Source organism: Trichosporon asahii, assembly GCF_000293215.1.
Source record: "Trichosporon asahii var. asahii CBS 2479 unplaced genomic scaffold scaffold00071, whole genome shotgun sequence".
Classification (NCBI taxonomy): domain Eukaryota; kingdom Fungi; phylum Basidiomycota; class Tremellomycetes; order Trichosporonales; family Trichosporonaceae; genus Trichosporon; species Trichosporon asahii.
This window is the reverse complement of record NW_014040854.1, coordinates 988,799-1,016,419: the sequence shown is the minus strand read 5'-3', so window position 1 is coordinate 1,016,419 and position 27,621 is coordinate 988,799. Positions and strand designations below refer to the sequence as shown.

The 27,621-nt window shown below is 58.4% G+C and overlaps 14 protein-coding genes across 14 annotated transcripts; 7 read left to right on the top strand and 7 right to left on the bottom strand.

Moving 5' to 3' along the window:
• Positions 1-429: 429 nt before the first annotated feature.
• Positions 430-1,353, top strand: A1Q1_05288 (uncharacterized protein; the record flags this gene model as incomplete). Its single annotated transcript, XM_014322020.1, has 1 exon — positions 430-1,353. The coding sequence occupies one exon, from the start codon at positions 430-432 to the stop codon at positions 1,351-1,353; it is 924 nt and encodes a 307-aa protein (XP_014177495.1).
• A 178-nt stretch (positions 1,354-1,531) lies between these two features.
• A1Q1_05287 (subunit of heteropentameric Replication factor C (RF-C), Rfc3p) lies at positions 1,532-2,717 on the bottom strand (the record flags this gene model as incomplete). The annotated part of the gene is made up of 4 exons (XM_014322019.1): positions 1,532-1,648; positions 1,701-2,411; positions 2,469-2,580; positions 2,650-2,717. 4 exons carry the CDS (start codon positions 2,715-2,717, stop codon positions 1,532-1,534), a joined length of 1,008 nt encoding a protein of 335 aa, XP_014177494.1.
• Positions 2,718-3,181: 464 nt separating this feature from the next.
• A1Q1_05286 (uncharacterized protein) lies at positions 3,182-4,036 on the top strand (the record flags this gene model as incomplete). The annotated part of the gene is made up of 3 exons (XM_014322018.1): positions 3,182-3,421; positions 3,493-3,843; positions 3,899-4,036. The coding sequence occupies 3 exons, from the start codon at positions 3,182-3,184 to the stop codon at positions 4,034-4,036; spliced, it is 729 nt and encodes a 242-aa protein (XP_014177493.1).
• A 2-nt stretch (positions 4,037-4,038) lies between these two features.
• On the bottom strand, positions 4,039-4,885 carry A1Q1_05285 (uncharacterized protein; the record flags this gene model as incomplete). Its single annotated transcript, XM_014322017.1, has 2 exons — positions 4,039-4,257; positions 4,325-4,885. 2 exons carry the CDS (start codon positions 4,883-4,885, stop codon positions 4,039-4,041), a joined length of 780 nt encoding a protein of 259 aa, XP_014177492.1.
• Positions 4,886-5,423: 538 nt separating this feature from the next.
• On the bottom strand, positions 5,424-5,876 carry A1Q1_05284 (histone H3.2-like protein; the record flags this gene model as incomplete). The annotated part of the gene is made up of 2 exons (XM_014322016.1): positions 5,424-5,773; positions 5,816-5,876. 2 exons carry the CDS (start codon positions 5,874-5,876, stop codon positions 5,424-5,426), a joined length of 411 nt encoding a protein of 136 aa, XP_014177491.1.
• Positions 5,877-7,853: 1,977 nt separating this feature from the next.
• A1Q1_05283 (histone H2A-1) lies at positions 7,854-8,305 on the bottom strand (the record flags this gene model as incomplete). The annotated part of the gene is made up of 2 exons (XM_014322015.1): positions 7,854-8,185; positions 8,248-8,305. 2 exons carry the CDS (start codon positions 8,303-8,305, stop codon positions 7,854-7,856), a joined length of 390 nt encoding a protein of 129 aa, XP_014177490.1.
• Positions 8,306-8,751: 446 nt separating this feature from the next.
• Positions 8,752-9,207, top strand: A1Q1_05282 (histone H2B; the record flags this gene model as incomplete). Its single annotated transcript, XM_014322014.1, has 2 exons — positions 8,752-8,754; positions 8,794-9,207. 2 exons carry the CDS (start codon positions 8,752-8,754, stop codon positions 9,205-9,207), a joined length of 417 nt encoding a protein of 138 aa, XP_014177489.1.
• A 430-nt stretch (positions 9,208-9,637) lies between these two features.
• Positions 9,638-10,515, bottom strand: A1Q1_05281 (protein-vacuolar targeting-related protein; the record flags this gene model as incomplete). The annotated part of the gene is made up of 6 exons (XM_014322013.1): positions 9,638-9,701; positions 9,739-9,833; positions 9,873-9,995; positions 10,045-10,200; positions 10,364-10,456; positions 10,501-10,515. 6 exons carry the CDS (start codon positions 10,513-10,515, stop codon positions 9,638-9,640), a joined length of 546 nt encoding a protein of 181 aa, XP_014177488.1.
• A 285-nt stretch (positions 10,516-10,800) lies between these two features.
• Positions 10,801-13,247, top strand: A1Q1_05280 (uncharacterized protein; the record flags this gene model as incomplete). Its single annotated transcript, XM_014322012.1, has 5 exons — positions 10,801-10,877; positions 10,966-11,169; positions 11,211-11,334; positions 11,380-11,754; positions 11,796-13,247. The coding sequence occupies 5 exons, from the start codon at positions 10,801-10,803 to the stop codon at positions 13,245-13,247; spliced, it is 2,232 nt and encodes a 743-aa protein (XP_014177487.1).
• Positions 13,248-13,388: 141 nt separating this feature from the next.
• A1Q1_05279 (uncharacterized protein) lies at positions 13,389-14,044 on the bottom strand (the record flags this gene model as incomplete). Its single annotated transcript, XM_014322011.1, has 2 exons — positions 13,389-13,753; positions 13,849-14,044. 2 exons carry the CDS (start codon positions 14,042-14,044, stop codon positions 13,389-13,391), a joined length of 561 nt encoding a protein of 186 aa, XP_014177486.1.
• A 467-nt stretch (positions 14,045-14,511) lies between these two features.
• On the top strand, positions 14,512-18,594 carry A1Q1_05278 (uncharacterized protein; the record flags this gene model as incomplete). Its single annotated transcript, XM_014322010.1, has 7 exons — positions 14,512-15,421; positions 15,459-15,539; positions 15,619-15,746; positions 15,795-15,911; positions 15,985-17,526; positions 17,600-18,008; positions 18,077-18,594. The coding sequence occupies 7 exons, from the start codon at positions 14,512-14,514 to the stop codon at positions 18,592-18,594; spliced, it is 3,705 nt and encodes a 1,234-aa protein (XP_014177485.1).
• A 543-nt stretch (positions 18,595-19,137) lies between these two features.
• On the top strand, positions 19,138-20,710 carry A1Q1_05277 (fatty acid beta-oxidation-related protein; the record flags this gene model as incomplete). The annotated part of the gene is made up of 6 exons (XM_014322009.1): positions 19,138-19,196; positions 19,305-19,617; positions 19,860-19,888; positions 19,958-20,066; positions 20,121-20,439; positions 20,580-20,710. The coding sequence occupies 6 exons, from the start codon at positions 19,138-19,140 to the stop codon at positions 20,708-20,710; spliced, it is 960 nt and encodes a 319-aa protein (XP_014177484.1).
• An 845-nt stretch (positions 20,711-21,555) lies between these two features.
• Positions 21,556-22,608, top strand: A1Q1_05276 (uncharacterized protein; the record flags this gene model as incomplete). The annotated part of the gene is made up of 5 exons (XM_014322008.1): positions 21,556-21,672; positions 21,731-21,979; positions 22,064-22,122; positions 22,174-22,473; positions 22,530-22,608. The coding sequence occupies 5 exons, from the start codon at positions 21,556-21,558 to the stop codon at positions 22,606-22,608; spliced, it is 804 nt and encodes a 267-aa protein (XP_014177483.1).
• A 4-nt stretch (positions 22,609-22,612) lies between these two features.
• On the bottom strand, positions 22,613-25,493 carry A1Q1_05275 (uncharacterized protein; the record flags this gene model as incomplete). Its single annotated transcript, XM_014322007.1, has 15 exons — positions 22,613-22,960; positions 23,006-23,041; positions 23,083-23,098; positions 23,238-23,337; positions 23,479-23,489; positions 23,544-23,699; positions 23,872-23,964; positions 24,017-24,033; positions 24,084-24,098; positions 24,150-24,172; positions 24,227-24,330; positions 24,690-24,720; positions 24,992-25,111; positions 25,237-25,387; positions 25,446-25,493. 15 exons carry the CDS (start codon positions 25,491-25,493, stop codon positions 22,613-22,615), a joined length of 1,269 nt encoding a protein of 422 aa, XP_014177482.1.
• Between the last annotated feature and the right edge of the window lie 2,128 nt (positions 25,494-27,621).

Sequence of the window (27,621 nt, the reverse complement as noted above, 5' to 3'; positions counted from 1 at the left end):
AATTCCAGATCATGATCGCACGAAAGCATGCGCAGTGTTCTATGAGCGTGCCTGCCTCGATGGAACGAGTTGAATGAACTACGCAGGCAGAGGAATGCAGGAGCCGAAACACAGCTTTGGATAACATGAAGCAGCCGGCCAGCGCGGCCAGGACGCAGCGCGTGAACAGACGAGAGACAGCGCCCAGCGCCTGGGCGCATCGCAGTGGATGACTCACCCCCAAGACTGCACGCATGCGCCGCACGCTGCGCACCGACTACCGGCAATCCTTTATCTCCCAATCCGTCTTCCTCCCTCGCTTCGCGTCTCCACCGCCGCTACTCGAGTACACCATTCCTAGTGCCCCATGTCTTAAACCATGCTGCATCCTCGGATCGTCTTGTCCTTCCTTCTCCATCCTCACTCACACTCACACTCTCATCACTCACCATGACTCTGACGTCTCCGGACGACCTCCCTTATCGGCGCTCACCTCGGCCGCTCTCGCCGCCGCCCAAATCCTCATCCCCACCGATGCTCATCTCGCTTGGTCTCGACTCGCCCAATGTCCCATTGTACCACGCGACCACTCAGGCCTCGGTCTTATTCCTCTTAGCGCTCCTCGAGCTCGCCCCGCCCCATCTCCATCGATACATTGATCCGCCGCAACCCCTGCCGCCCATGTTCGAGACCGACGGCACACAGATGGACCTCGAGAGCCTGCTCTTCCTCTGCAAAGACGTTCTTTCCACCCTCTGTCCCGCGCTTCTCGACACTGACGGTTGGGACCAGCTCGTCGAGAAGGTGCTTCTGCTTCGCGAAGACGATGACTCGGACTACGACAGCGACATTCCGATATATCAATCTGACTGGGAGAAGCAGTGGGAGTACTCGGACGAGGAGGAAGACGAGCCTCTCCAAGAACTCAACCACTTCACGTCACAAGGGAGGGGAAGACAGGGCTTCAGCAGCAATCGGTCCTGGGAGGTGTATGGTCTGCAGGACGGAGACGTCATCCGCGATGAGTTCGATGATGTCGAGAAGGACGGAGAAGGCGACCCTGACGCCGACAAAGAGTGGCATGACGCCTTGGACTCGATCGGGTGCATGGAGTTGGTCTCTCGGGCTTGCGAGATGCTCGCTGAATGGGTCGAGGAGAACGGCGAGCCGGTAAGCTTGATACACAGCCGCGAGCTAACAGCAGTGCACACTCACTCCGGCCTTCGCAGACGAGGTGCACCGCCGCTCGGCACCAATGCAACACTTAGCGGCCTTACACTGGAACGGAGTGCACAGGCTGAGGCGGCTGCCCGTCGGGAGCAAGGCGATCGACTCTGCCTTTGCGTCGTGGGCGGTGCAGTATGTCGAGCCTGACTTTGACCTTCCCGACCTTCCCCCTTATCCTCCCACAAAGCTCTTAGTGACGGACTGGAAGTGGACCGACCCGCGGCCATCATCTCGCGGCCGCAAGCGCATGTAGCGCTCTCACACTGAACACTGTGTATGATGTACAGGGTAGATGCATAAGTTGTATAGTACACGGGTGATGGAACTAGAGCTTGAGCTTCTCGGGCGGGATGGCCATCTTGCACAGTCTGGCAATCATGGCTCCGAGCTGGGTCAGCGTTCCGACGCCTTCCAAGACACGCATGTGCGTCCATCCAATTTCCTGGTCGTCAGCTCCGGGATCATCTTTCCGCAGCTGTCACACATCTACTCACCCTGATGAACTCCAGCTTTGTGTATTCTGGCAGGTCGTCCATGCCCTTCACGACACGGAAGATGGACACGACAATGTCGACGGCCGAGTATCCCTTGTCCCAGAGGGAGTGAATCGTCTCGAGCGCCGTGTCGACGTTTCCCTTGGAACACTCGAGGATCATGTTGCGGAGAATGATGGGGTGGGGCTGGTCGCAAATCTTGAACACGTTGTCGTTCGACACGAACCCGAACCCACTCCAAGTACTCTGAAGGTTGTTGATGGCCTGTCGCATGTCTCCCTCAGCCGTGAAGATCAACGCGGCAAGTCCCTCGTCGTTATACTTCACTCGCTCCGCCTCGCAAATCTCCTTCAGGCGCTTGAGCACCTCGGCATCGCGCAGCTTAGAGTAGCGCAGGATGGCGCAGCGCGACTGGATCGGCTCAATGATCTTGTTGCTCATGTTACACGCGAGCGCGAAGCGCGTCGTGTTCGAGTAGATCTCCATCGTGCGGCGGAGCGCTTGCTGCGCGCCAGCCGTCATGCTGTCCGCCTCGTCGAGGATGATCATCTTGTGCCGGCCTGGCGGGAGCGTGACTTTGCGCTGAGCGAAGGACTTGATCTTGTTTCGCACCACGTCAATGCCACGCTCGTCAGAGGCGTTCAGCTCGAGCACGCCTTCCCTGTACGCATCGCCTAGAAGCGCATGCGCGAGACAGTGGATCGACGTCGTCTTGCCGATACCGGGGAGACCCTGCTGTCAGCTTGCGATTGCGCTCAACGAGCTCACGCTGATGATGATATGCGGCATGTTGCCGTCCTCCGCAATGACCTTCAGACGCTCCACCGTCTCCGTGTTGCCGACAATGTCGGACAGGTACTGCGGTCGGTACTTCTCCACCCTGCTGTTAGCTTAAGCTTATCGAGAGGCAGCTGGGTATTCCGCTACGGATACTAGAGCCAGGACTCACCAGGGCATCTCATACCCCTCGGCATCGGCGAACTTTGCCGTCGTGCTCGTCGTCGCCGCTTGCGTCATGGTCGCTTGTTGTTGTGGAGTGAAGGCAACGCGAGAGGGTTGACTGGACTTGATTTCATGAGCTGTGAGACGCGTCTGAATTCGCGTGGCTCGCGTGGCCGCGTTCGCCTCCACCAGGCTGGGTGAGCGGACGCAAATCGGTCCCCCAGTGTGGCCAAGCGAGAGATGTCGGCAAGCAGGGGGGGTGCGTATGACGCAACCGGCCAAGCCCGCCTGGCGTCGAAATGCGTGAGATGTGCGGTCGGTCACGAGTCGGAATCGAGTCGCTGTCCAGTGCCGATGTACTCGACTTTCTTGTCCCGGCCGTCCACTTCTGTCTTATCAATCAACATTCCTTGCCCGGTCTTGCCCGCTTTTCATATCCCAGAGTTAGCCCGCTTCACCGCAGCCAGCAGCATATATACTCGCCCCGTGCTTCCGGACGGAACTCACACCCCAGCTTCACATCAACTGAAACAGCAACCATGCCCAGCGACCAGCAGCCCCTTCCTTTCCAGCTCATCAACGCTTTCGCGGCCACGCCCCGCGCGGGCAACCAGGCCGCCGTCGTCGTCGTTCCCAAGGACGACCCGCGCGCGACTGATGCCAAGTTCATGCAGGCCGTCGCCAAGGACTTCAACCTGAGCGAGACCGCCTTCCTCGTGCCCCACGGCTCCTCGGAGGGAGTGCCGAAGTACGGTCTGCGTTGGTTCACTCCTGCTGCTGTGAGTGCTTCTCTTCCGTCTTCTCCTCAATCTCCAAGCTGCCTTCTCAAATCGTCCCAGCTGATAGACAGGAAGTGCCTCTGTGCGGGCACGCAACCCTTGCGGCAGCGACGACGCTGTTCAACTCCTACGAGCCGACCGCGACGAAGCTCGAGTTCGAGACCAAGTTCGTCGGTCCCCTCTATGCGACGCTGGAGAGCGAGCGCGGACAGGGTGTGCAGATCGGCCTCGACCTGCCCATCGGCAAGGCCGAGGTGGGAGAGCTGACCGAGGGATACGCGACCCTCGCTGCCAACGCGGCGGGCCTGAGGCCGGAACAGGTCCTGCGCCACGCCGAGTTTGACTTTGGCGGGCCCTCGGTCATTGTCCAGCTCGACCCGACCGTGGACCTCGCCACGCTCAAGCCCGACATTGACATTCTCGTGAGTCCGCGTGGGGTATCTGAGAGTTGTCCTTGAAGCTAACGGTCAGCGCAAGGTCCCCGACGTCACGCAGTACACTCAGGTCCTATCCGCGAAGGACGGGCGCGTGCAGGTCACGAACCGTGTCTTCGCGCCGAACCTCGGCATCGACGAGGACCCCGTCGTAAGTTGTCCAGCTGTCGCCTGCAACTGACATCACAGACGGGAAGCGCCTGGGCCGTCCTGACGGGATACTACCTGCAGCCCGAGGGTCTGGGACACGAGTTCGTGAAGCAGGCGGGCGGGGACGAGAACTCCGTGCTCGACGCGCGCCAGCTCTCCGAGCGCGGTGGAGCGCTGACCTCGCGCCTCGAGAACGGGCGCGCCAAGCTCGTCGGTCGCGGGTGGAGGTGGGGCAGCGGAAACCTCGACGACCTGCCTGCTGCTTGAGTAGTTCGTAAAACACAATATGCATTCTGGGATTCTGTCGGCTAGCACACACTGAACTCGAGTCTGTTGCCTGCATAGTCCCGACAGAAGAAGCGGGAGGGATACTCGACCCCCTGGCTGTCAGCCCCCTCTCGCATTGTAGACGCACCTTGGCGCCCGAGTTCTCCTTCCCGGGCTCATCAGCAGCCATGGGCGCCGCTTTCCCTCCCTTCTGGAACGCGTCCCAGATCCGCTTCTGCAGCTCCAACAGCGCCTCCCCATCCCTTAGCGCAAAGCAGGGATGACACCGCGTCTTGCCGCTGTTCGGCTCGTCGAAGGAGACATGCACCTGCTGCCCCGTGTCGCCGACGCGGAACCAGCGCAGAGAGTCGCGCTGCAGCTGCGGCACGGGGTCGGGCGCGAAGCCGAGCACGGTGCCGTAGAACTCCTCGGCTTGCTCTAGAGTTCCTACTGGGACTGAGAGGTTGACGTGCTGGATCCGGTAGGGGGAGAAGCTCATGCTGCCGTGAGATGTGAGGTGTGGTTTGGAAGGGATGGAAGAGAGAGAGGTATGGTCAGCTGAACGAGTTGCCCACTGTACAGTCTCGGGCCGGTAATTGACGGATGGCGCCATGCGGGTTTCGCGTGTTCCGGGCCGGCATCCGCCTGGCCATGTGCCAGTGTAAACATCTTGGAGCGGCGAGGTGACGAGGGGACCGACGAACGGTCACACCGCCGAGTGCATTCTGGAAGCCGTAGACAGTGACGTGAGCGGTGTGAAGTGTGACCGGGGGTGAGTCAGCGCCGAGGTCGTCGACGGCGGTGACGGACGGAGCGGCGGCAAATTTGATGTAAACAACCTCCACTCCCGCGACATTCTTCTTTTCGCCACCGACCACGTCCCGGCGTCAACCAACAATGGCCAATGGTCCCCACTCATACCGCTCCGCGGCATCAAGCAGCGCCGCGTCATTGTATGTAACCCTGTTTGCAACAGTCAGTAGAGCTATGTGCAAAGTGCATCTGTATTGGTGTTCAAAAACTGGCACGGTTGCATATCCGTCATCCGGCCTGACAAAGGCAGCTAGCAAATCGAAGGAAGGCGCGAGGCGCGGTGTCTCTAGAGACAACGAAGGTTGTGGTTCAGACTACGAAGCTAAGCCATCATGAGCTTAGGAGCGCTCGCCACGGAGACGGCGGGCAAGCTGGAGGTCCTTGGGCTGGATGGTGACACGCTTGGCGTGGATGGCAGCAAGGTTGGTGTCCTCAAAGAGCGAGACGAGGTAGGCCTCGGAAGCCTCCTGGAGGGCGAGGACGGCCGAGGACTGGAAACGGAGGTCGGTCTTGAAGTCCTGGGCAATCTCACGGACGAGACGCTGGAAGGGGAGCTTGCGGATGAGGAGCTCGGTCGACTTCTGGTAGCGACGAATCTCACGAAGAGCGACGGTACCGGGGCGGTAACGGTGGGGCTTCTTGACACCGCCGGTCGAGGGGGCAGACTTGCGAGCGGCCTTGGTGGCGACTGAAGGTTAGTTGATGGCTTTGGAGACATTGGACAACTCACGCTGCTTGCGTGGAGCCTTTCCTCCGGTGGACTTGCGGGCGGTCTGCTTGGTACGGGCCATTGTGACAGGTGACTTGGTTGTTGTGGAGTCGAGTGAGAGGAAGTGTGAGGAAACTGAAGATGCTGTATGGTTGAGAGGTTATGTACAGTGAACGCAAGAAATCGACGGCGACAGGGTGCCACAGGTGCCCACAACACGCCGATTTCGGGCTCCGTCAGGCTTGAAGCTAGATCACGCCTCGCGGCCCTTGATCCTGATCTAGCCATGCCGCGACAAAACGCCTCCCACCGTCAAGTCACGTGAACCCTGATCACTGATCTCTTGTGATCCTGATCCAATTTCGGACGTCGTCACAAGCCCATTTCATAGGCGCAAGCGACGCAAGCGCCGAGCTGGCCTGTGCTTGCGCCTCCTCGGTGCGAGAGGGGGGCTAGTGTAGGTCGACAGCCATGCATGGTATGCGCCATGCGTCACTCACAGCAGCAGCTCACCAAAGTGCGGAGATCGTAGAGCTGTCCGTCTCATGTCATGACGCTTCGAACTCGGCGGTGGTGAAGCCGGGTCTGGCACGCAATAAGCATGTCTCATATAGTAATTAGGCATGCATCGTCGTTCGACTGACTTGGTAAAGGATATGCAGTGCGGCGGTTGAGTGCCGACTAACTAACTTCGTCGTTGGTTGAGTTTAGTAGGTGCAGGACCACGTGGCAACTTGATACTGTCGGTGGCACATTGACGTCCTCTCAAAGTACACGACTTCTTCATTTTGCGCCTACCATGTTGCGCATGCATACTCGTGTTTATGTGGCCAGCTGATTCTATTGCTGCTGGTCTGTCTCGTGAGTTTGGCCCCCATGAGATGAGGCAAAGGGGCGCAGTGATCTTGTGAGGCACGCTGGTGGCATCTGTCTCAGTGTCTCATTGGTGTATCGAGCTTGCATACGGCCCAGCACTGTCGTATCCTCGCCTGTCAGCGCATTTTGGGTACTCTAGAATGCTCATGCACATGTTTTCCGGCCTTTGGGCGTACTCGGGTTGACAGGCGTAGAGTTGTGACTCCTCGTACTGTTGACAACGGGGGTTGGTGGCAGAAGAAATGGCAGTACTTCAACTGCTGCAAGTGCACTCTCCAGTTCACACAACCCCAGGCGAGCATCGACGGCCCAGAACGCCCCATCACACACACGAAAAGACCTCAGAGAGGTTCAAAGTATGCACAGGTTCGACTGGCACCGGCATGGTCACTGACAGCTCTCGAGGTAGACCTTCTTGGCCCCGTGACCTTCAACAATTAACTTCGGCGCGGACATGACTCCCGGAGCTCCGAGAACATGCAAGAAGTGAGGGAGGGAGAGTGGATACGGTTCCAGTGTAGCTACTCACCCACGATATCCATTGTCGGGCTGGAACGATTCGTCACCGCCCAGTGTCCAATGGCCGCCACACAAGCTGTCTAGCAGGTAGTGTCCTTCCCAACCATATGAAAGCACCGCCGAGCCCGGCAAGCCGCAAGCTACCAGCAAAACCATACCGGAGGAGAGCACCAGGCATCATCATCGCACCGACAGAATAGGATCCAGAGGCGCACACCCGCCTACACCCTCATGGAGAAGGCACCGGCTAACGTCTCATCAAAGTGCCAAGTCGATCACGTCACGTGCTCAACGATACATGCATCGGCAAGGTTGGGTTTACGGAGCAGCAAGGTGTATTTTGATGTAGGGTCAAACCGTTCGGAATGGATAGCATGCACCACGAGAAGACAAGTGAGCGCAGCAGAGTGTAAACCTGCGGCACAAGTGCCACCAACGGAGGCATCTCGGTGGACGACCTCCACCTCGAGCCTGATGGAACCTGACCGACCGAGACCGTGGTCAGCCCGAGTCCAAGCCACCCGTCAGAACGTCAGAACATGCAACGATGCACCACTGCAGCAAAGAGTAAAGGTCAAGTCTGCATCGCGACGGATGACATCAAAAGGGAGACTAGCGAAAACGAAGTGTATAGAAAAGAAAGAGTCGCCGAAAGTGCGCCCGCTTAAACGTCCTGGGAGCCAGGAGCGCCCTTGCCGGCCTTCTTGTTGGTCTTGGGAGGAAGGAGCTCGGAGAGAATGTTGGGGAGGACACCACCCTGGGAGATGACGACCGAGCCGAGGAGCTTGTTCAGCTCCTCGTCGTTGCGGACGGCGAGCTGAAGGTGACGGGGAACGATACGCGACTTCTTGTTGTCACGGGCGGCGTTACCGGCGAGCTCGAGGATCTCGGCGGCGAGGTACTCGAGGACGGCAGCGAGGTAGACGGGGGCACCGGAACCGATACGCTGGGCGTAGTTGCCGCGCTTAAGGAGACGGTGGATACGACCGACGGGGACTACAAGTTAGTTAAAGCAAGGAAGACGGAGTACTCACACTGAAGACCGGCCTTGGACGAACGCGAGGTCGACTTGGTCTCAGAGCCAGACTTGCCACCAGACTTGCCACCGGAAGACATTGTTGTTGTTTGATTGACGGGTGTGTGTGAGGGAGTTGAAGAGATGGAACTTGGAGAAAAAAGATGGGGTCGGTGGTGCGGGCTGGTTAATAAGTGTGCAACAGCGACAAGGCCGACTTGGTGCGACGAGTGTGCGACTTGTGCATTCTGTGACGCGGTCGCCCAAACATGCATCCGCCGCTGGTGGTGATGTGATCCAAGGCCAGGCACGGATTTATTTAGTGCCGACGTAATTAGGAAACGCGTCACCACTTGGGTCGGTTGATCCCTGATGCACGGCGCGAGGCTTGCGGCATCATACTCGCTCACACACCACATCGCGCGTCACAAACATCCGCCGGGTCGCATCTTCGACTCACGCAATATAACTTGTCCTCTGGCAACACCACCTCCCCTTTTTCCTCCATCGTCACCTGTCTTCCACTCCGCACTACTACACTACCGCAATGGTGAGCCAAACACTTGCGTCGACTTGAACTAACGTGCAGCCTCCCAAGTCCTCTGTCGCTTCCAAGGCCCCTGCCTCGCAGGCCTCCAAGGCCCCCGCCGCCGCCTCCAAGGCTCCCGCCAAGGCCGCGAAGACCTCCTCTACCAAGGAGGGCGGCAAGAAGCGCACCAAGAAGCGTGTCGAGTCGTACTCTTCGTACATCTACAAGGTCCTCAAGCAGGTCCACCCCGACACTGGTATCTCGAACAAGGCCATGGCCATTCTCAACTCGTTCGTTGCCGACATCTTCGAGCGTATCGCTACCGAGGCCTCCAAGCTCGCTTCGTACAACCACCGCTCGACCATCTCGTCGCGTGAGATCCAGACCGCCGTCCGCCTCATCCTCCCCGGAGAGCTCTCCAAGCACGCCATCTCTGAGGGCACGAAGGCCGTCACCAAGTTCACCACCAAGTAAACTTACCCCTTTCTTTCCGCTTCAGGCTGTGTGAGCCCGATTCGAACGGCACCTCCGCCCCTTATGGGCGCAGATGCTCCTTTTTCGTTTTCGTTCTCCTCTTTTGTTGATCGATGCATATCATCGTACGCTATACTGTTGTTGCATACCGTGTCACTAATGGCTGCATGGGATGGAGTGGTGTGTCGTCTCTGATTCCCTCTGCTGATGCCACGAGGTGCAACAGTGTTCTTCGAGTGCACTGCGTGCTGCATGCTACTTGCTGTATGCTGGCCAACTTCGCTTCACCGCTAATCCATAGCTGTTGTAGTCGGGCCACCCGTGTTGTGTGAACCTTTCAGTTTGTCCACGCCGTCGTACTCTACACCATGCATGACATTCCAACTCTTATAAGCAACAAAGTTCGACTCCCCCACACGGCGGCCGGGGCTTAGACGGTGAGCTGGTACTCGTACTCGTCGCCGCCGCTCTGCGAGACCCAGAGGATCATGGCACTGGTGTCAGTTATTCGGCAGTCGCGTAACTACTCACGAAATCATGATTCCAGCGTTCATGCCGACGTTGGCACCGCCGTAGTAGAAGTAGCCGACGTAGTCGGGGATGATGTACTTGAGGATGAGGACAGTCTGAAAGTCAGTTGGAAAGTACGTGGATAGTTAACTCACCAAGCTTCCGGCGAGACCTCCGGCCATGAGGGCAACGCCGAGGAAGAGCACGACACGCGCACGCCACGCCGCCGGACCATCGCTTCCCCACGAGTCACCCGAGAACACGCTGTGGAGGTGCGACTTGTCGAGGAGGGCAGTTACGAGGTAGCCCACTGGCTCGTCAGTTCACCACCTGTTTACTCAACTCACGGGTCGAGCAGAGCCCCGGGATCCAGTCCACAAAGGTGATGTGAACGGGAACAGTGTCGTAGGGGGAGTCGGGGGGAGGGGTGGCGTGCTTGCTGATCGTCGCAGCATCGATCATGAGGAACCACGCAATGGTGAACTGGAATTAGTCCTCGAGTTCTTCCACACCGGCGGCTGCGTTCCGGCAAACGAGCAGAGCATCTAGCATCGACGTAGCAAGAGCACGGAGATAGTAGCAGCAGCCACATAGGCAGCTCCGCTACTCAAGCTTGCCCGAATAGCTCCTGAACTTCAGTACTCACGAGAGCACCAGCGGTGTACGTTCCGACCTCGCGGGCCCGGGGTCCGATCTCGATGTGAGGGAGGCTGAAGCGGAACACGCGACGCGGGTCATACTGAGACTGTCTCCGTCAGCTTAAAGCCAGTGTTGCTAGCTCACCCTTGGGAGGGACATGGTGGATGGCCTTAGATGAGAGACAGACGACAGCTACACCGACGATGACGGCAACGACGATGGGCAGCTCGGATGAGCGCATACGTACGGGGCGGGACCAAATCGACCTGCCCCGTATCGCCATGTGGGAGTCTTGGCCACCCCAGCGCGCATTTGCTCCCGCCCGCGCCGCCCGTCATGTTTGACAATGTACTGCGACGCGCCTGACTTCTGTCGTACTCCAACACCAGTGTAAACCTTCCCCCATTGCATAAACCACATACCAGGCAGGAGGTACACATCACCATGGGTATCTCAGGCCTTTTGCCTCTGCTGAAGGAGGCTCAGGAGCCTGGTCACATCAGGGATTTCGCCGGAAAGAGGTGCGTGCAGCTCCAGGCGCGAAATCGCGCCTGTGGCTGACCGTGAGGGGACGCGACGGAGGGAATAGCTAGCTGACTCTACGCGCAGGCTTGCCGTCGACGCCTACGTCTGGCTTCACAAGGGAGCCTTCGGGTGCGCCGAGGACCTCGTCAAGGGCAAGAAGACAGTCGCGTTCGTCAAGTACGCCATCCAGCGCGTCCGCATGCTCCGCATGAACAACGTCGAGCCCCTCATTGTGTTCGACGGTGGACCGCTTCCAGCCAAGAAGGGCACTGAAGACTCGCGAGCCAAGTGAGTAGCTGGGAATCCAGGAGGCTGTACTGACCTTGCAGGTCTCGAGCAGACCACATGGCGAGAGCGCTTGCGTTAGAGGCGCAAGGACGGCTGAAAGACGCACGTGACTGTTACACCAAGTGTATCGACATCACGCCGGAAATGGCGTACCAGCTGATCAAGGTGAGGACTATCTGAGGAGCAGAGCTAACGTGGAAGGCCCTCAAGGTCGAGAACGTCGACTACATTGTCGCTCCTTACGAGGCCGACGCGCAGCTGTGCTTTCTCGAGAAGGAAGGCTACGTTGACGGCATCATCACGGAGGACTCCGACCTGCTCGTGTTCGGATGCAAGACGGTCGTATTCAAGATGGACAAGGATGGCAACTGCGTATACGTCAAGAGGACGAATATCGCAACTGTACGCGACTTGCCCATGCATGGGTGGACGGATACGCAGTTCAGACGCATGGCGGTGAGCTCAATAGTGCGGATGCAAGCTAACCAACAGATGCTGTCAGGCTGCGACTACCTGCCTTCCATCGTTGGCATCGGACTGAAGAAAGCCCACCGCCTGCTGCGGCGCTTGAAGACGGTTGAGAGGGTGAGTTTCATGCACGGAGTTCGTCAGCTGACACGCGACAGGTCATTCAGAGTATACGTCTCGACGGAGCGCACTTAGTACCCGACGGCTACATTGAGGCGTTCAACCAGGCAGAGCTCGCTTTCCTGCATCAGAGGGTGTACTGCCCGCACGAGAAGCGGCTCGTTCCTCTGTGCGAGTTCCCCGCTTCAGGTCTCAGCGGCGACGATGAGAAGTGGATCGGTCTCGACGTCGAGCCAATGGTGGCGCAGGGCATGGCCTTGGGAGATCTCCACCCCGAGTCGCGGAAGCCGATAGAGGATTTGTGGCCAAACTTCGACGGCAAGATCGATATCAGGGACAGCAAGCCCAGTGCTCCTACTGATGCTCGGCCAACGGGAACGTTGGAAACGTTCGGATTCTCCATCCAAAGGTCAGAGTCAGCTCGCATCGCCCCCGCCGTGGGTCGCGTCGGGAGCTTCTCGTCTGGCCCGAAGTCTCTGTCTCAGCTTGGGGGCACCCGCAAACCGCCGACTCGTAGCGAGTCGCAGCCCACCGCCAAGAGCGGCACCGCCAGCAAGTACTTCTCCCTCTCGCACGAGAAGGAGAACCACCTGGACATTCACGACGAGGAGATGCCCGACGTCGAGTCACAGCACGAGGAGACACTGCGATCGCCGACTCCAGAGGTCAATCGATCTTCGTCACCGTTCGCCTCCCCTCCTTTCGCAGAGGAGGCTAAATCCCCATCGCCGATCCGCATGTCCTCTCCGACATCGCACATCTCATCGCCGAGCACCACCCCGTACAAAGGGATCCCATTCTCTTCTCCGATCGAGAATCAAGCCGAGCAATGGGGTCGGCCTCCGTCACCAGCACCGACCGAGCGCTCCGAGCCGCCCTCCCCTACCCCCACGAAGCGTGTGTTGGTCGCTGCTTCGTCTCAGTACTCTGAAGCACCGCACCTCGCGTTACCGCCCTCAGATCGGTCGACGCCTTCTCGTTCCCATAAGATCAACGTCCTCGTCCCAGCCTCATCGGGAGCTACTGCACTCGGTGCCGTATTCTCCTCCGACTCAGTGGTCGAAGAGGAGATAGTGACTCCCACACAGGCCGAGCAGAAGAAATCGAAGAGGAAGCGAACTGTCGTGGTCGAGGACGAGCAAACTGATGAAGAGAGAGCCGCCCAGCGGAGGGCTACGATCGTCGCGGCGGGGTGGAGGGCCAGGTACTCCTTCGGTTCGGCGTCGTCCTCGTCACCCGCCTCCTCGTCCACTGCGCCGCAACCCAAAGCGGCTAGGGTTGCGCCAATTCCGAGAACGACAAAGGTCCCTCTCACATCGACCCTGGGTGTGCTGGCGTCCAAGGACATGAACGTAGCGGACGAACCGCCGCATCTGAAAGGTCCAGACGCGTCGAAGCGTGCACCTTTCGTCAAACCTGCTCAGCCGACGAAGCCAAAATCTCATGGCATGACATGCGCGGCGCTGCAAAAGTTCAGGTTCACCCGGTAATTGTCGCTGGTGTATCGAGGATGTTCTGTCTGTTGTAATCCGTAGCCTTCTTGTAACCTGATGTAAAGTAATGTCTCTCCCATGTTGTCCGTCGACGGTCAGTTCCGATGAGAAGGTATGTGCATACAAATCCGAATGTGTCTACTGGCTCGACTGGGCCTCGCCAGTCTCCTGCTCCTTCAGCTCCTTCTGCTTGGCGAGCCTCTTCGCCTTGGCGATTCGGTAGAGCTCGTCCATCCAGGCTTGGTGCTTGGCGATCTTCTCGTCCTTGATCGCCTGCAGCTGCCTCTTGGCCTCAGCAGCCTCGGCGACACGGACACGCTTGGCCTCACGCTTCTTCACGAGCTCAGCCCTGGCGGCGGCCTCAGCCTGGGCCTGAGCCTGGTCGGCAGCAGCGAAGGCGGACGACATCGAAGCGACGGACGTCGGAGGGACAATCTCCCACTTGTGCTTCAGCGCGTTCTTGATCGGCGGAGAGTGCCTGTCACGGGGGTGGACCTGCTTTCCTGACTGTCAGCTTGCGAGGCCAATGTTAACCAAGCTGTAGCGCGAACGGCTGCAGCAGCCGACTTCTTGTGCCTCACAGCAGCACGCTACTCACCCTTCCAGAAGAGCTGGCCCCAGGCCTTGCCCTTTGCCCGAAGGTACGTCTCATTGGGCTCAGGGCCCTGAACTTCCCGGAACTTGAGGTTGGTCTTAGTAACGCGGTAGAACGAGTTCTCGGGCCAGATCTGGGGGCGAACGAGGGCGTGCTTGCCGTCCTTGGGGAGCGAGGCGAGGAGAGTCGGGAGACGCATGGTGGAAGGGGAATTGAAAGGTGGAGGGAGGGGGGAAGAAAGGGTTCGTTTACGATAGTTGAGGTCGGAGACAAGGTAGCGCGCGGTTTCCGTACACTGGGCGATGCGAATGACCCAGCTGTTGAGCTCGAAGGTGGACGGAGACGGCGAGACGAGTGTTTTTAACGGGTTGAGAGACGCCGTGAACACCAGAGCTCGGAAATTAGGAAAAACGACCTGCGATTGTCCTCACCTCCATCTGATTAGCGGAAGCAATATTCTTTAGCCGATCTTCTAATTCACACCCATCCAGGCACGGTAATCGAAACATACACAAGACGGGCGCGTCCAGTCCTCGGCTCTGACGTCTTAGCAGGAGCGTACGGTTAGGTGGTCGCCACCTCGAACTCCAGTTCAGAGTTGCATCGTCGCCCTTGCTATCACTCTAATCCGTCCGATCGACTACTCACGCCGGCAACCGACGCGAAATGGAGGCAGAGCTGGTGCTTCGAGCTCCCTCGACCGAGCCTGCGACCCCGGCTGCTGCGCCAAGCACCACGGCTGCGCCCGAGGTTGCGGTGCCGGAGGAAGTTGTGCTGCAGTCGCGAGAGCCGTCGGCGCCGGCGCCTGCCCCATCAGACGAACCAGCCAAGGATACAGAAAGTGAACCGATCGAAGAGTCTGCGCAAGTTGAAGAATCACCTCTTGTTGAGCTCGCTCCTCTGCCCACAGAGTTCAACCCAGATGCGACACCTCCACCACCGCTCCCACCAAAGGACGAGGAAGACGAACTCGCGTTCGATCCCCACCCCGACCTAGAGCCTGAACCCGAACCCGAGCATCAGACCGAGACCAACTACGAGGATAACCCTGAACTGTACCGCAGTCTGGCTGTTCTCACGCAGTACGACGATGGGGACGAGCACGCCGGTATGGAGGTCGACTACGAGCAGCAGCCCGAAGAGGTCCTCGAGCCGCCGGTGGACACGGCGGAGGCTGTCGAAGTCGAGGAGCAGGTCGAGGAGCCTGCGCTTGCGGAGCCGGTTGCCAATGGGGATGCCGCCCCCACGGAGGAAACCGGAGACGTCGAAACGGGCGTTAACGGCGAGGCTGACAATACTGCGATGGACGTCGAGCCCGAGCAGCCGCCAGATCAACAAGCAGAGAACGTCGAGTCACCGATACGCGAGCCGTCATTGGCACCAACGTCACCATTGTCCGACATCCCAGATCTGCCGCAGGAGATCGACTTCTCGGAGCAGAAGCAAAAGGAGCCGACACCGCCACCTGTCAAGCGGAAACCGTCACGAGCGGGTTCCGAGGTGGAGGAAGGCAGCGCACCCAAGAAGGCGAAGAAGGAGCCGGAAGAGCTGGGTCCGAACGTCAGGCCAGCCAGAGGTAAGTTTACCTTGCGGTACCGGAACTGACAGCCCAGCTGCTCGATCACGGAAGCGTCTGGACGCTCAGCTTAACATCATCCGGGATATGGCCCCGCCACCAGAGAAGGTGGCACCTCGTAAGTACGGAAGGTGATGCAACGCTGACGGATAGGCGCAAAGACCTTGACGGATGCTAGGATTCTCCAGATGTGTAAGGGCAAGTCGAAGGACATTCAGCAAACACCATGCCTCCGCCAGCGCTATGGCGTCTGGGGCAAGTGCGTGCAGTGTGTTGCCAAGTTGGGAGGCGACTCGTGTCGATTCCGCCTGACAAGAGTCTTCGAGTGAGTTGCGTCGACATAGTGTGAACTGACCGCAGTATCGACCCGCAGACTGGCAAGATTCTGAGACCAGGGCACTTCGAGGACATCGAGTACCCAGACCCAGTCAAGCCTATGCCCACCAATTTCAACACCAGGCTCACCGAGGAGCACATGAAGAGGACAGAGGTGAGCTACAGCGGTTGATGTCAGCTAACGCCAGCGAACGGTTGCGTCGGTGTTGTTGCACCCTATCAGCCAGGAGTTGAGGCATATTGTGAAGAACAAAGCCATCTATCGAGGGACAGACGCATCCGAGCACCGAGCGCTCTGTGACTTCTGCGCGTCAACCATCTTCGGTGGCTACTTCTTCTGCCGCAAGTGTGGACGTGACTACTGCCTCCAGTGCGAGCGGTACATGAGCGACACGACCGACAACCTGCTCACTTCGCCCTGGCCGTTGCCAGATGCCGCCAAACCACGACTACACAAGTGTAGCCGCGGAGGCGACGACACACTGCCATTGGAGCTCCCGGCTCCAGGGCGACGAGTTTCGAAGGCCAACTTCCAGCATGCCCGCTGTGACCTGCAGCCCGCCTCGCGTTTCCGTGGTGATGAGCTGAAGGAGCAGTGGAAGGCACTGATGGACTTTGTTCTCGAACCCGGAGCCGACGTGGAGGAGACCATCAAAGCACTGACGTTAGGCGGCGACGAGGAGTTGGAGAAGGCAGTCCGTGACTGGTTCGAGAATCAGCCGCCACCAGAACCGAAAGTGACTCACGTTACGGACGAGCAGCTTGCCGAGCTGTACGAGGCGTCCAAGTCTGCTCCGTCACAAAAGGACCCTGCTGGCCTGGAGACGCACCCGTTCATGTACATCGACGCCGACAAGTTAGACAACGATACTTTCGACGACCTCTGGGCGCGCGGGGAGCCAATAGTTGCATATGGCACCCGACGACGGTTCCGAGGCTCATGGACGCCGGATATGTTCATCGACCGCTACGGCCAGGATGGTTGCTGTGAGTCTCTGGGTGGTCCCTGCCAACTGACGCCAGGGGTACTTGACTGCCAGGACGAGCAGTTCTATGGAGCCACGATCCGATCATTCTTCACCCTTTTCAAGGTCGTCGGTGGTGAGGAGACTGTGCCGACGCAGTTCGAGACCATGGAGCTGGACGAGGACGAAGAAGACGAGGGAGGGCAGCTGCGGCCAAGGAAGGGCGATCCTGTGAAGCCTCCTGACAATGTGCGGGACTTCCTCATTCAGTTCTTGGCGGATCAGCGGGCCGAGCGAGAGGCTGCTGAGTCTCAGATGTCGTCAGAAGCGACTGCTGATGCGCCGACGAAGGACATGGCTCCTACACCACCCTCTGAGTCAGGAGAGAGGGCCGAGAATGGTGTTGCTGTCGACAGCAACGAAGCGGAGAAGAGCGATGCCCCCAATGGCGAAGCACCGAAAGGTACACCTCCTGAGCCAGAAGCCGCGAGCGCCGAACCCCATATCAATGGGAAGGACAAGCCAGCTGGCGAGAGGGAGCGCTCGAAGTCGCCGGAAGCCGCTCGATCTCCGACTAAGGACCCGAAGGCTCTCTCTGAGCAAACGTCGACCGAGGAGCCTTCTCAGCCCGAGAAGAAGGCGCGCAAGAGGAAGGCAAAGCCGGTCAAGATCCTCAAGCTAAAGGACTGGCCCATCGAAGGCGACTTTGAGACCAACTACCCTGACATGTACCACGACTTCTCCAACGCCCTTCCCGTTCCGGACTATACGCGCCGCAACGGCGTCCTGAACCTGTATTCCCATGTAAGTTCTCATCCGCGCGCTTAGCTGACACCAGTTCCCCGCCGGTGCCACTCGTCCCGACATTGGACCCAAGATGTATAACGCTTTCGCTGCCCGCGAAGACAAGGGGGGCATGGGCTCAACGCGACTCCACATGGACGTCGCCGACGCCATCAACATCCTCTTACACGCCTCACCGGGCCCGGACGGCAAACCAGGGTGTGCGGTGTGGGACCTGTTCCGCGCCGAGGACGCGGACAAAATTCGCCAGTTCCTGATGGAGAAGTTCGACAAGATGCAATACAAGTATCAAGACCCGATCCATGCGCAGATGTTCTACCTCGACTCTGCTCTCCGGACGGAGCTGTTCGAGAAGTACGGCGTCAAGTCGTTCCGCGTGTACCAGTACCCCGGCGACGCCGTCTTCATCCCGGCTGGATGTGCGCACCAAGTTTGCAACCTCGCCAACTGCATTAAGATTGCCCTCGACTTTGTTTCACCGCGTAAGCTTTGAAAACCTCTCCTAGCTGACATTCAGACAACGTGCGCCGGTGCCAGCGACTCGGCCAAGACTTCCGCCAGGAGAACTTTGTGCGGGCGTGGAAGGACGACGTTCTTCAGCTCTACAATGTCCTGTGGTATGCGTGGACGAACGTGCGGGAAACGCGCCAGAGACGCAAGGATGAGGCTGCGGCCCTGAGGGCGAGGGAAGCTGAGCGCACGGCCCAGTATGCACGCTGGGAGAGCGGCAACGTGACGCCCCGTTTCGGTGCGGCCACGAGCTCTGTGCGCGACGAGACGCCGACGTCGACCAAGTCACCGAGCAAGGAGCCGGAACCGGCCCCGACTGGCCCAACGCGTGGAGAGCTGAAGCAGGCTCTCGTTGACCGCCTCATGGACGCTGCGATTGAGCGCGAGCCGATGCCAGTGCCGGCCGAAGAGGAGAAGAAGCGTGCGCCTACGCCTCCTCCTGCGCCTCAGCGAGCGCGAATCTCGCAAGCTGTCGCTGGCAACGACCTCATGATGGGTCTGGCGATGAAGGTGATCCAGAGCGACATGGGCAAGGGGATGGGGGACATGGACGAGTGATGTGACCTGTACGATGTAGTAGAATGTACATAAGCATGAATAGGCAAGCAATGTAACATGTAACACGCGAGAATGCGACGATGGGTCGGCTTATCGGTTGACGTTTGGGGACGGCCGACGGCTGGTGGGGCTGGTGGCCGCTTGAAGACGGATATGTGGAGGGATAGCCGCTGGATGAGGATCTGGGATGGTCAGGTACACGCTGGTCAGCGGGCGGGCAAGGGAGCGAATGGGCGGAGGTGCGGCTATCGCTTAGCAGCAGTCGCTGGCGCTGCTGATAGCATAAATATGAGTCAGAAAGATCCAGGGCCGATGCATTCCAGCGTAGCTCGGGTCATCCGCCTGTTCCAGGGCTGACCGGTCATTGCCAGTTTTGTTGACATGCCGACGTTGCCGATTGCAGGTGGAGGGAAGGCATGAGGCAGCCCGCAGCCCCCACCTCAGGTATCATCCCAATTTGTATATCCTCCAGCCTCGTCAGCACATTGTCCTTCCATTCCTGACACTTCCCCTCACCCCGTTGTTCAACACAATCTGATCACAATGGCCACTCCCCGCCTCCGTCTCCAGAACAAGGTCGCCATCGTCACCGGCGCCGGATCGTGAGTCACTGACCTTCCCTCTCGTTTCAGGGATGCCGAACTTTTTCTCGAGACGTCGGTGACGACGACGCTGGCAACGAGCAACAACGTTGTGTGGCTGGCGGTCAGCCTGAATGGCTCTGCGGAGTCTGTCCGATCCAATGCCCGCGCAGCATCCATCCACTCACAGCTACTGGAATTCGGACCTCAGCTAACTTTCAGCGGCATCGGTCTCGAGACCTCGCTTCAGTTCGCCGCCGAGGGCGCCAAGGTTGTCCTCTCCGACGTCAACGCCGAGGCCGTCCAGAAGGCCGCTGAGCAGGTCAAGGCCCGCTTCCCCTCTTCTGAGGCTATCGCCGTCAAGTGCGACGTCTCCAAGGAGGACGACGTCAAGGCTCTCGTCGACAAGGCCGTCGAGACCTTCGGCCGCCTCGATGTCATGGTGAGTCAGCAGTCGGGCTGGGAGTCACCACGAACGCTCGGACTTCACGAGCACACGCAAGCCGCTCGGATGCTGGGAACATCCTCTCGTCCTTGGAGACACGAGTAGGCTCTGGCGCTGGAGGGCGAAGTCGACGCGAGGTCTGTGCGCCTGTGGATCGACGGCTGCCTCGTGCCCATGTGTCTCGTGTGACAAACTCCAAGTGACAGTTGCGACGACGCCTGGAGATAAGCTGACAACAGTTCAACAACGCCGGTATCATGCACCCCAAGTGAGCAGATCGAGGCATTGATGCGCTTTCGCGCCGGCGAGCTTGAGGCGCCCGGTGAGCTAACCCCAGGGACGACGACGCCGTCAACACGGAGGAGAAGATCTGGGACCTGACCCAGGCCATCAACGTCAAGGGTGTTTGGTACGGCTGCAAGTACGCCGTGATTGCCATGCGCAACGTAAGTTGTTGCTTTCTCCAGCTTCCCGCTCGTTGACTTTTAGCTAACAAGCAGAACAAGGACGAGCCCGAGAAGGGTCTCCACCGCGGCGGCTCGGTCATCAACGTCGCCTCCTTCGTTGCCAAGCTCGGCGCCGCCACTCCCCAGCTTGCGTACACTGCCTCCAAGGGCGCTGTCCTGGCCATGACCCGCGAGCTCGCCATGATCCACGCGCGCGAGGGCATCCGCTTCAACTCGCTCTGCCCCGGCCCCATCCGCACCCCGCTCCTCATGGACTTCCTCAACACCCCCGAGAAGCTCAACCGCCGCATGGTCCACTGCCCCATGGGCCGCTTCGGCGAGGCCGTCGAGCAGGCCAAGGCTGTCGTTTTCCGTGAGTACTGACGCTGGCGAACAACGAGTGTGCGAGCATGCGGTAAACAGTGTGCGAGGCACGCTGGGCTGGACTGCATTACTGCACATTCGGCTCCGCTACTTAAGCTTCGATGCTGGGCGAACATAGCTAACGTCCAGTCGCCTCGGACGACTCGTCCTACGTCAACGGCTCCGACTTCATGGTCGACGGCGGTCTCTCGGGCTGCTACGTTACCGCCGAGGGCGAGCCGCTCCTTGCGCCTCCCCAGGGCCTGCTCTCGCAGCAGTAGACGCAGCGTGCGAGCAGTGTAATATCTAAGTCGGATAGAGAATAAGAATGCGATCACTAATGTGCATATCTACTACTGCTAAGCCTTTTGAGGGCCGGGGTCGTGACTAGCCTTCGGGTCAGCCTTTCTTGACTACAGCTACGGTCTGCGTTAGCTCGGGGACGACGAAGAGGTTGAGAGACATTCCACACTGACAGATCACGGGATCAAGCAATCGTCTGCCAGCGACTTTATGTCCTCCGCCCCCTCAAGAGGGCCTAGCTAGACGCGACTGTCTTTACGTCATCTCTTCTCAGTTCACAACCATTACTCACCCACCTCGCTGTCGCCACCCAGTTCTTCCTTCCTAAACCTGTCACCTTCACATCCGGGCATCAACTTCACACCCCCATCCCGGCACATTTCCAAGGGTTCTTAGCCTCTTCCAAACCGGCACCGGCAATCCAAAGGCAGATCACCTACCGATGTCGTCCCCATGACTGCCAGCACGTGGTCCGTGCGGCCCAACGTCAGAGGACGGGTGCCGGACCAATTGGCCAAGCACACAATGGGTCAGATGCCACTCACGCAACTAGAGGCTCGCTGAAAGGTCCACCTCCCGCGGCTCGCCCCGCCGACCGCCAACAAACATCGTAACCAGCTTGTCCATCTCCGCGTGTTCCTAAACACCCGAGAGTCTGGCTCTGCCAGGCTGCTGAAACGTGGGGCGCAAGCTCTATCCGCAGGTGCGTCCTCATTCTCCGTCTTTGGACCTCTCTTCCTTTCCCTTGCTGACTCGCGATGCAGCAGATTGGAAGACCTACGTACACTGGCGTACGAAGCTGAGACTGGAAGACGGCAAGATCATGAAGGGTTCCATCAGTGAACTAACGTGCAAACTCGACTTCCACCTGGTGTCATCGGCGTACCAGCGCCTGACGGGCAACGCCTGTGTAGGCGAGATGGCCATGAGCGTGGAGGCGGTGAGTTTCAGCTTGCTCTTTTTCGGCCTTCCTTTTTCCAAACACGACTGACGTCCAGTACATTAGCACCGACCTCCGAGAAGCCTTCAACTTGCACACACAGGTATACAAGAAGGAGACGGCGTCGCCAGCCGACTTCGTGCGCTTCGTCAAGGCCATCTATGAGCCCTCTTTCGTATGGCGTTCGCCTTTGCAGCGCCTCCAATTCCATTTCATGCTCGACGTTGTCACGTACGGTGTAACCCGGCCAGGTGAATCATCAACGTCGAAAGGGTATGAGCCGGATAACGAGGGCGTGATGTACAAGGTGAGTCGCGTTCCTGTTTTTTCTCTAACATCATCTTAGGACACCGAGCCTTGCCTGACAGTGGGTCCGGACGGTGCGATCTAGTCCAACGTCGTTGTCACGATCCGCAACCTCAAAGGGAAGCGCGACGACGAGTCCAAATAGTACGTCTCGTGCTCACTCGCCTCGACGAACGCGCTGACCCTTCCCCACAGTAAGCGATTCCTTCTGCGAGGCATGCCGGACGATAAGCGCGCTTTCGACGGTACCATCCACTTCCTCGCCCTCGCGCTCCTCGATGAAGCCATCGAAGGGCTTTCGATGGATAATCCCGATATCTTCTTCCGGGTCGACCCCAGCACCATCACCGACAACTTTGGGGGACATATGCCCCTGAAGATCCGTCCGGAGGCGAGGGAGAAGCGTTTGACGTTGTCACCTACAGTGTCACTTGACCTGGTGAATCGTCAAATTTCAGAAGATATGAGCCCGACGACGAAGGCGTCATGCACAGTGTAAGTTGTGCATATATCCAGTCAGCTTCCGTTGGTTCCTGCTGACACTATTCCAGGATACTGAGCCTCGTCCCACTCGCTCGGCTGCGGTCAGCTTCCACTGTGGGTTTCATGTGCAGCTCACTAGACGGGTAACACTCTACTTGAGCGCTTTGCGGATGGTGCGGATAATGCGGCTGTCGCGCTGGATCCGGCGGTCAGCGATTGCAGACCAGTGGCGCTCCTGGGCAAGCTGGGCCTGCAGTTGCTGGTTCTCCTGGTGGATACGGGCGAGCGGTTGGTGCATATCGACGGGCTGGAGTGGGGAGGGTGCCCTGGAGCTGGGGGCAGAGTCTAGCACGATCGGGTTGTCGACATGGCTGCCGGGCTCTTCAAAGTTGACTGCAAGAATAGCAGGACTGGCCAGGCGAGCAGGTGCGCCGAGAGTGGGAGGAGCGGCGAGATGAGCACGAGCGCGAGGAAAGTTCAGTGTCATGTTAACGGACTCCTGTCCGTGGTTAGCTGGTGGATTTTCGGTTGGTTGATAGCTTACAACTGTTGATGTAGGAGAACCATGAGCACCCCACCTCTGTTCGAGGTCAGCTGGCTATGCAAGGAAAAGCAGCTCACCAGAACCCCGCCTCGACTGTTCATGGCTTTCACTCTGAGGTTAGCTACACGTCAAAATAGAGAAGCTCAGCGATCACTAATATGCATATGTAACGTTTGAGAGGATCTTAGTAATGGCCGGAGAAGGGATGGGCACTGGCTGCGGGTCAGCTTACGTTAAAAGCGCATCGAAACTGACCTCCGAATGAATGAGTGCAGGACCGAGTTGTGGCAGAGTGGTGGATCGAGAAGTAGCGCCGACAAGGAGGACGTGTTCTGGCGGTCAGCTTTTCTAGCAGCGCACTACAGCTTACTGGCTCATGATGCCCGGCCGGCACCTGTCATTAAACGCGCAAGGGGATTCATGGCTCGTCCTGTTCTGAGGTGAGCTATCACTTTAAGAAATGCCTAGCTTACCACGTCGGGACCTACGGCACGCGTCCGCTAGTCAGGCGATGCGAGTGGTCTTGGATGTTGCTCACTGATGGCAGACCAATGGGATAAGCATTCCGGGCAACCCTGGGATATCAGCTACGCAGATCTGAGAACCAGAGCTGACAGTCGAGTCGCTGAATGTAGGAGAACTGGCTGCCCGCTTGCTGACAGTTGGTAGACATGCCGCGCCAGGAGGAATCGGGCTATAGCGGCCTCAGACATTTAGGAGTGGCGCCTGTTCTCGATAGACTGGGCCGTTGACGTCTGAGATCAGCTACTCTAGCGGTTTGGGAGCTTACAGCTCTCGCGGGGGCACCGGCGGCACTTCGGACACCTCCTGTCTGTCAGCTCTCCCAGCCACATTCCACAGCTTACCTCTTCTCAGCCCTATGATGCTGCGCCTTCGCAGCTGGGGTCAGCTCGCATCGTGGTTTGTGAGCTGACAGAATTGCAGAGATGTGCATCTTTCTGCGGGTTGTCAGCTCATTACGCAGGAAGCTTTAGCTCACCACTCTCTTACTCGTGAACTTGCCACGCCTGTGCAGAAGTGTCTAGAGTCAGCTTGGATACCCGACGGCAGAGCTTACGGAACCCGGGGGGTTCTAAACTGTCGATGACTGTTGTCAGCGACGTATCGGCGAGAGATAGCTCACTGTCCTGATAGTGTTCTGTAGCGCTGTTGATTGCGACTGTGGTAAGCTTAAACCTGCTGGATGGGATCGTAGCTTACCGACGGCTGTCCGCAGAACTTGGTGCATCTCGTCAGCTTCAGCCACGAGATCAGCTTTCAGCCGAGTGGGTGCAGCACTGGAGAGCCGTCGACAGTCACCGGCGCTGCGGCTGATGTCAGCTGTCGGACGAAGAGGCCAGCTGTCGGTACAGGAGGCCAGCTCACAGAGTCCGAGAATTCCGCCGTGGTGCTCCCTGTTGCTTGCTGACTATGTCAGCCCCCGTGATGGATATGTAGCCCACTCCCACTGGCTTTGTGGTGCTCGTTACAGCCTCTTGTGAGCCTGCAATTAGCCGGGGATCGGACACGGCAGCTCATTCGACGCAGGCGTCTCGCTACGACGGCTTCTCGGCAGCTTCCTCTCTGATGTCAGCTAAACCTTGGAGGGCATATAGCTCACTAGTTCCAGCGGTTTGTGTTAGTACGCCTGGGGTCAGCTAGCGCTGACAGTGAGAGAGCTTACCATGCTCCGACAGTCGGGGCAATGGGAACGGCTTCCTGTCACTGTCAGCTACAGTACGCCAATGAGCTGCCTACAGTAGCTCACAAGTCTGCGGCAAAGGCAGCTTGACCGACTCGCCGTCTGGACATTAGCTTGTACCACACAGCACAGTAGCTCACTGATCGGAGCAATCTTCATGCTACATTTCTGCCGTCAGCTTTGCCGACACAAACAAAGCTTACCGTCTCTACCACTGTTTGCATTTAGGATGGTACACAACCGGCTGTCTGAGGTTAGCTATTACAACCAAGAAATTAGCTCACGGATCAAAAAGACATGCAGCTCCATCACCGTCCTGCCATCGTCAGCTGCACTCAAACCCCGGGGCAGCTCACCTTGCGGCAAGCTCGCGTAGCCTCCAGCACTCGCATGCCTGAAGTCGGCTGAACGACTGCCTAAGCCAGCTCACTGATCGAGGCAGACTCCAGCCATCGCCGCCTATCTTTGTGAGCTGGGTCGACGCAACACCTCACGCTCACCAGCATAGGTTGGCGCATTGGTCACTCACGCCCAACCAAGTGGTCAGATTTGTCTCTTGCACATGCCCAGTGTCGGCGACTGCTTCGCCATCTAGGGTCTGCAGTCAGCTCTTTTCGGGCCCAGGCCAGCTCACCGCACACCAGAATACCGCTGAGAAATCTTCGAAAATCTTCGAAACTCTGAGACCAGTCAGCTTCTCAAACGAAGCTAGCCCCACTGACCCCAGGATTGACGTACGACATGAGATACTGCCTCTTCGTCTGCGGTCAGCTTGATCGAAAACATCCCAGCTCACAGAGCGAAAGCTACTTGCCACAGGGACATCTACTCTGTCTTTCGTCAGCTGAGCAGCAACACTTCAGCTCACCGTCATCTCGACGACGTTGGGGTCGTAGGTCGTTTGCGACAAGGAACATCACGTCTGAAGTCAGCTCTACACGTCGCAGGTAAGCCTACGATGCAGAGTGGTCGTCTTGCGGTCTAATCAGCCTTCTGACCGATGTCAGCTTATCGCTTTTCTGTGGCGCGAAGCTCTCATGTCGTTATTCAGGCGAGCTATATCTCCCGTCGCCGGAGCCTGAAGTCAGCTGAGACATCGGAAGCGCAGTAGCTCACGGTGCTGACGGTTCTCCGCTGAGGCGCCTCGAACTTGGTTGTCTACCGTCAGCTCGTACTTCACAGGAATGCGAGCTCACCGCCTCCTACAGTACCGGTACATATTACAGTCACCGTCCCTCAACCTCTGGATAAAGTTAGCTGGACTCAAAAGTTCGATCAGCGCACGGCATGGGTGGATCCCCGCGGCCCTACAACAGTCCGCTGCGAGTCAGCTGGGTCTGCTATATACGTCCACAAAGGTCACTCCTCCTTTGGCATCAGTGGCCTGGTAACGAGAGTCCATCCTCCGTTGTTCTGCAGTCAGCTTGACAAATACAGAACAGCATACCAGGCAAGCTTGGCTCGCATCCAGCAACTCCCAAGGCATCCTGTGTGGTCAGCTTCACATCGGTGGTCGGCAAGCTCACCGATCATGACTCCTGTTCGAGCAGCTCGCAACGTTGACTCTGCGGCTGAAATCAGCTGCCAAGCAACCGTCAAGTCAGCCCACCGGGAGAAGTAGTCGCAGCTACCGGACAGCTTCCTGTACGCTGTCAGCTGCGATCCTCAGAGGTTAGCTCACCCAAACGAGGGGTGTGACAGGTTGTCCTCTGTCTGCGCCCTGTCGTAAGCTCCCTCTACATGTTCAAAGCTTGCTCAATTCATATCAATCCATGTACATTGCCGCGCTTTCCGGAGATCATGTGTCGAGCTGTGCAGGGATGGCGGGTCTGTTGTCAGCTTAAGTACACGACAGCGAAAGCTTGCCAGCGTTCTGCTCGCTTCCGATCTACGCCAGCAGAGAGTCGCATGACTGACTGCTGTTAGCTGGGGTAGGCCTTCCAAAGCTCACTCAGGCTGGAATGGCCTAGGGCTTACTTACAGTATTGGAAGGTGGGGTTCACTCGGCAGCGTGGACGTCCTGGACGGAATAAGAAAGAGAGTGTGAGTTCTTCTCGCTCGAGAGGTTGTGTGAGAGCATGCTGGGCATGACGTGGACGGCTGTGGAGTACGACCAGCGTACCAGCGGGGGCAAGTGCACGCCGATCAAAGACGGGAGCGGGCGCACTACGTTCTTGAGAGTGACCGGACGACGATCGGCGATGATCGGAGGGGTTGATGCCCGTCAGTCCCGCTGTGAGTTCTTGCAGCTCGCAATCGGCGTCGCAGACAAGTTCCCAGAGCACGTGCAGGCAACAAGGACATCGTAGCAGTGACAAACTGGCCACTTCTCAGAAACCCTCCCACCCACCCCGTGTCGTTGTGAGTGTACCGCAATTCCAGTGACCGCGTCACCCACCAACTCTGCCACCGCACATGACAACCCCCGGAGATCCCTCGGCGACACACCGCTCTTTTGAAGCACTCAGAGCAGACGAGGTTCCCAAGAATCCTCCAAGGTTATAAATAGGGAGGTTGAGACAGTCACCAGCGAGGTGAAACAGACTCGGCGTGGGAACCAGTGGGCGCCACAGCGTCAGCGTCAGCATCACTTCGTCACGTCCGGTGACATGCCTCTAGGATCCGCTTCTCTGTCCAGCAAACTCGTACCATCTGTCAATGCAAAGAACGGTCGGGACTGCGTTGAGCTGGAATGAAAAGTTGAACAGAGCAAAGACCGGCGGTCGTTGAGACGTAGTGCACGGACATGGACCCAAGAGCTTGGCGCCGCGGCATGAGGCGGTGCAACACCAGATTCTGGGCCAGGCGCCGGGAGCCCCCGACTTTCCAGGATTTTGGCAGAAACTTTGCTCATGCTCCACTGTCGTCCTCCTCTCGTGCGTTTCACGAGCGGTGTACGTCCTTCCAGCGGTTT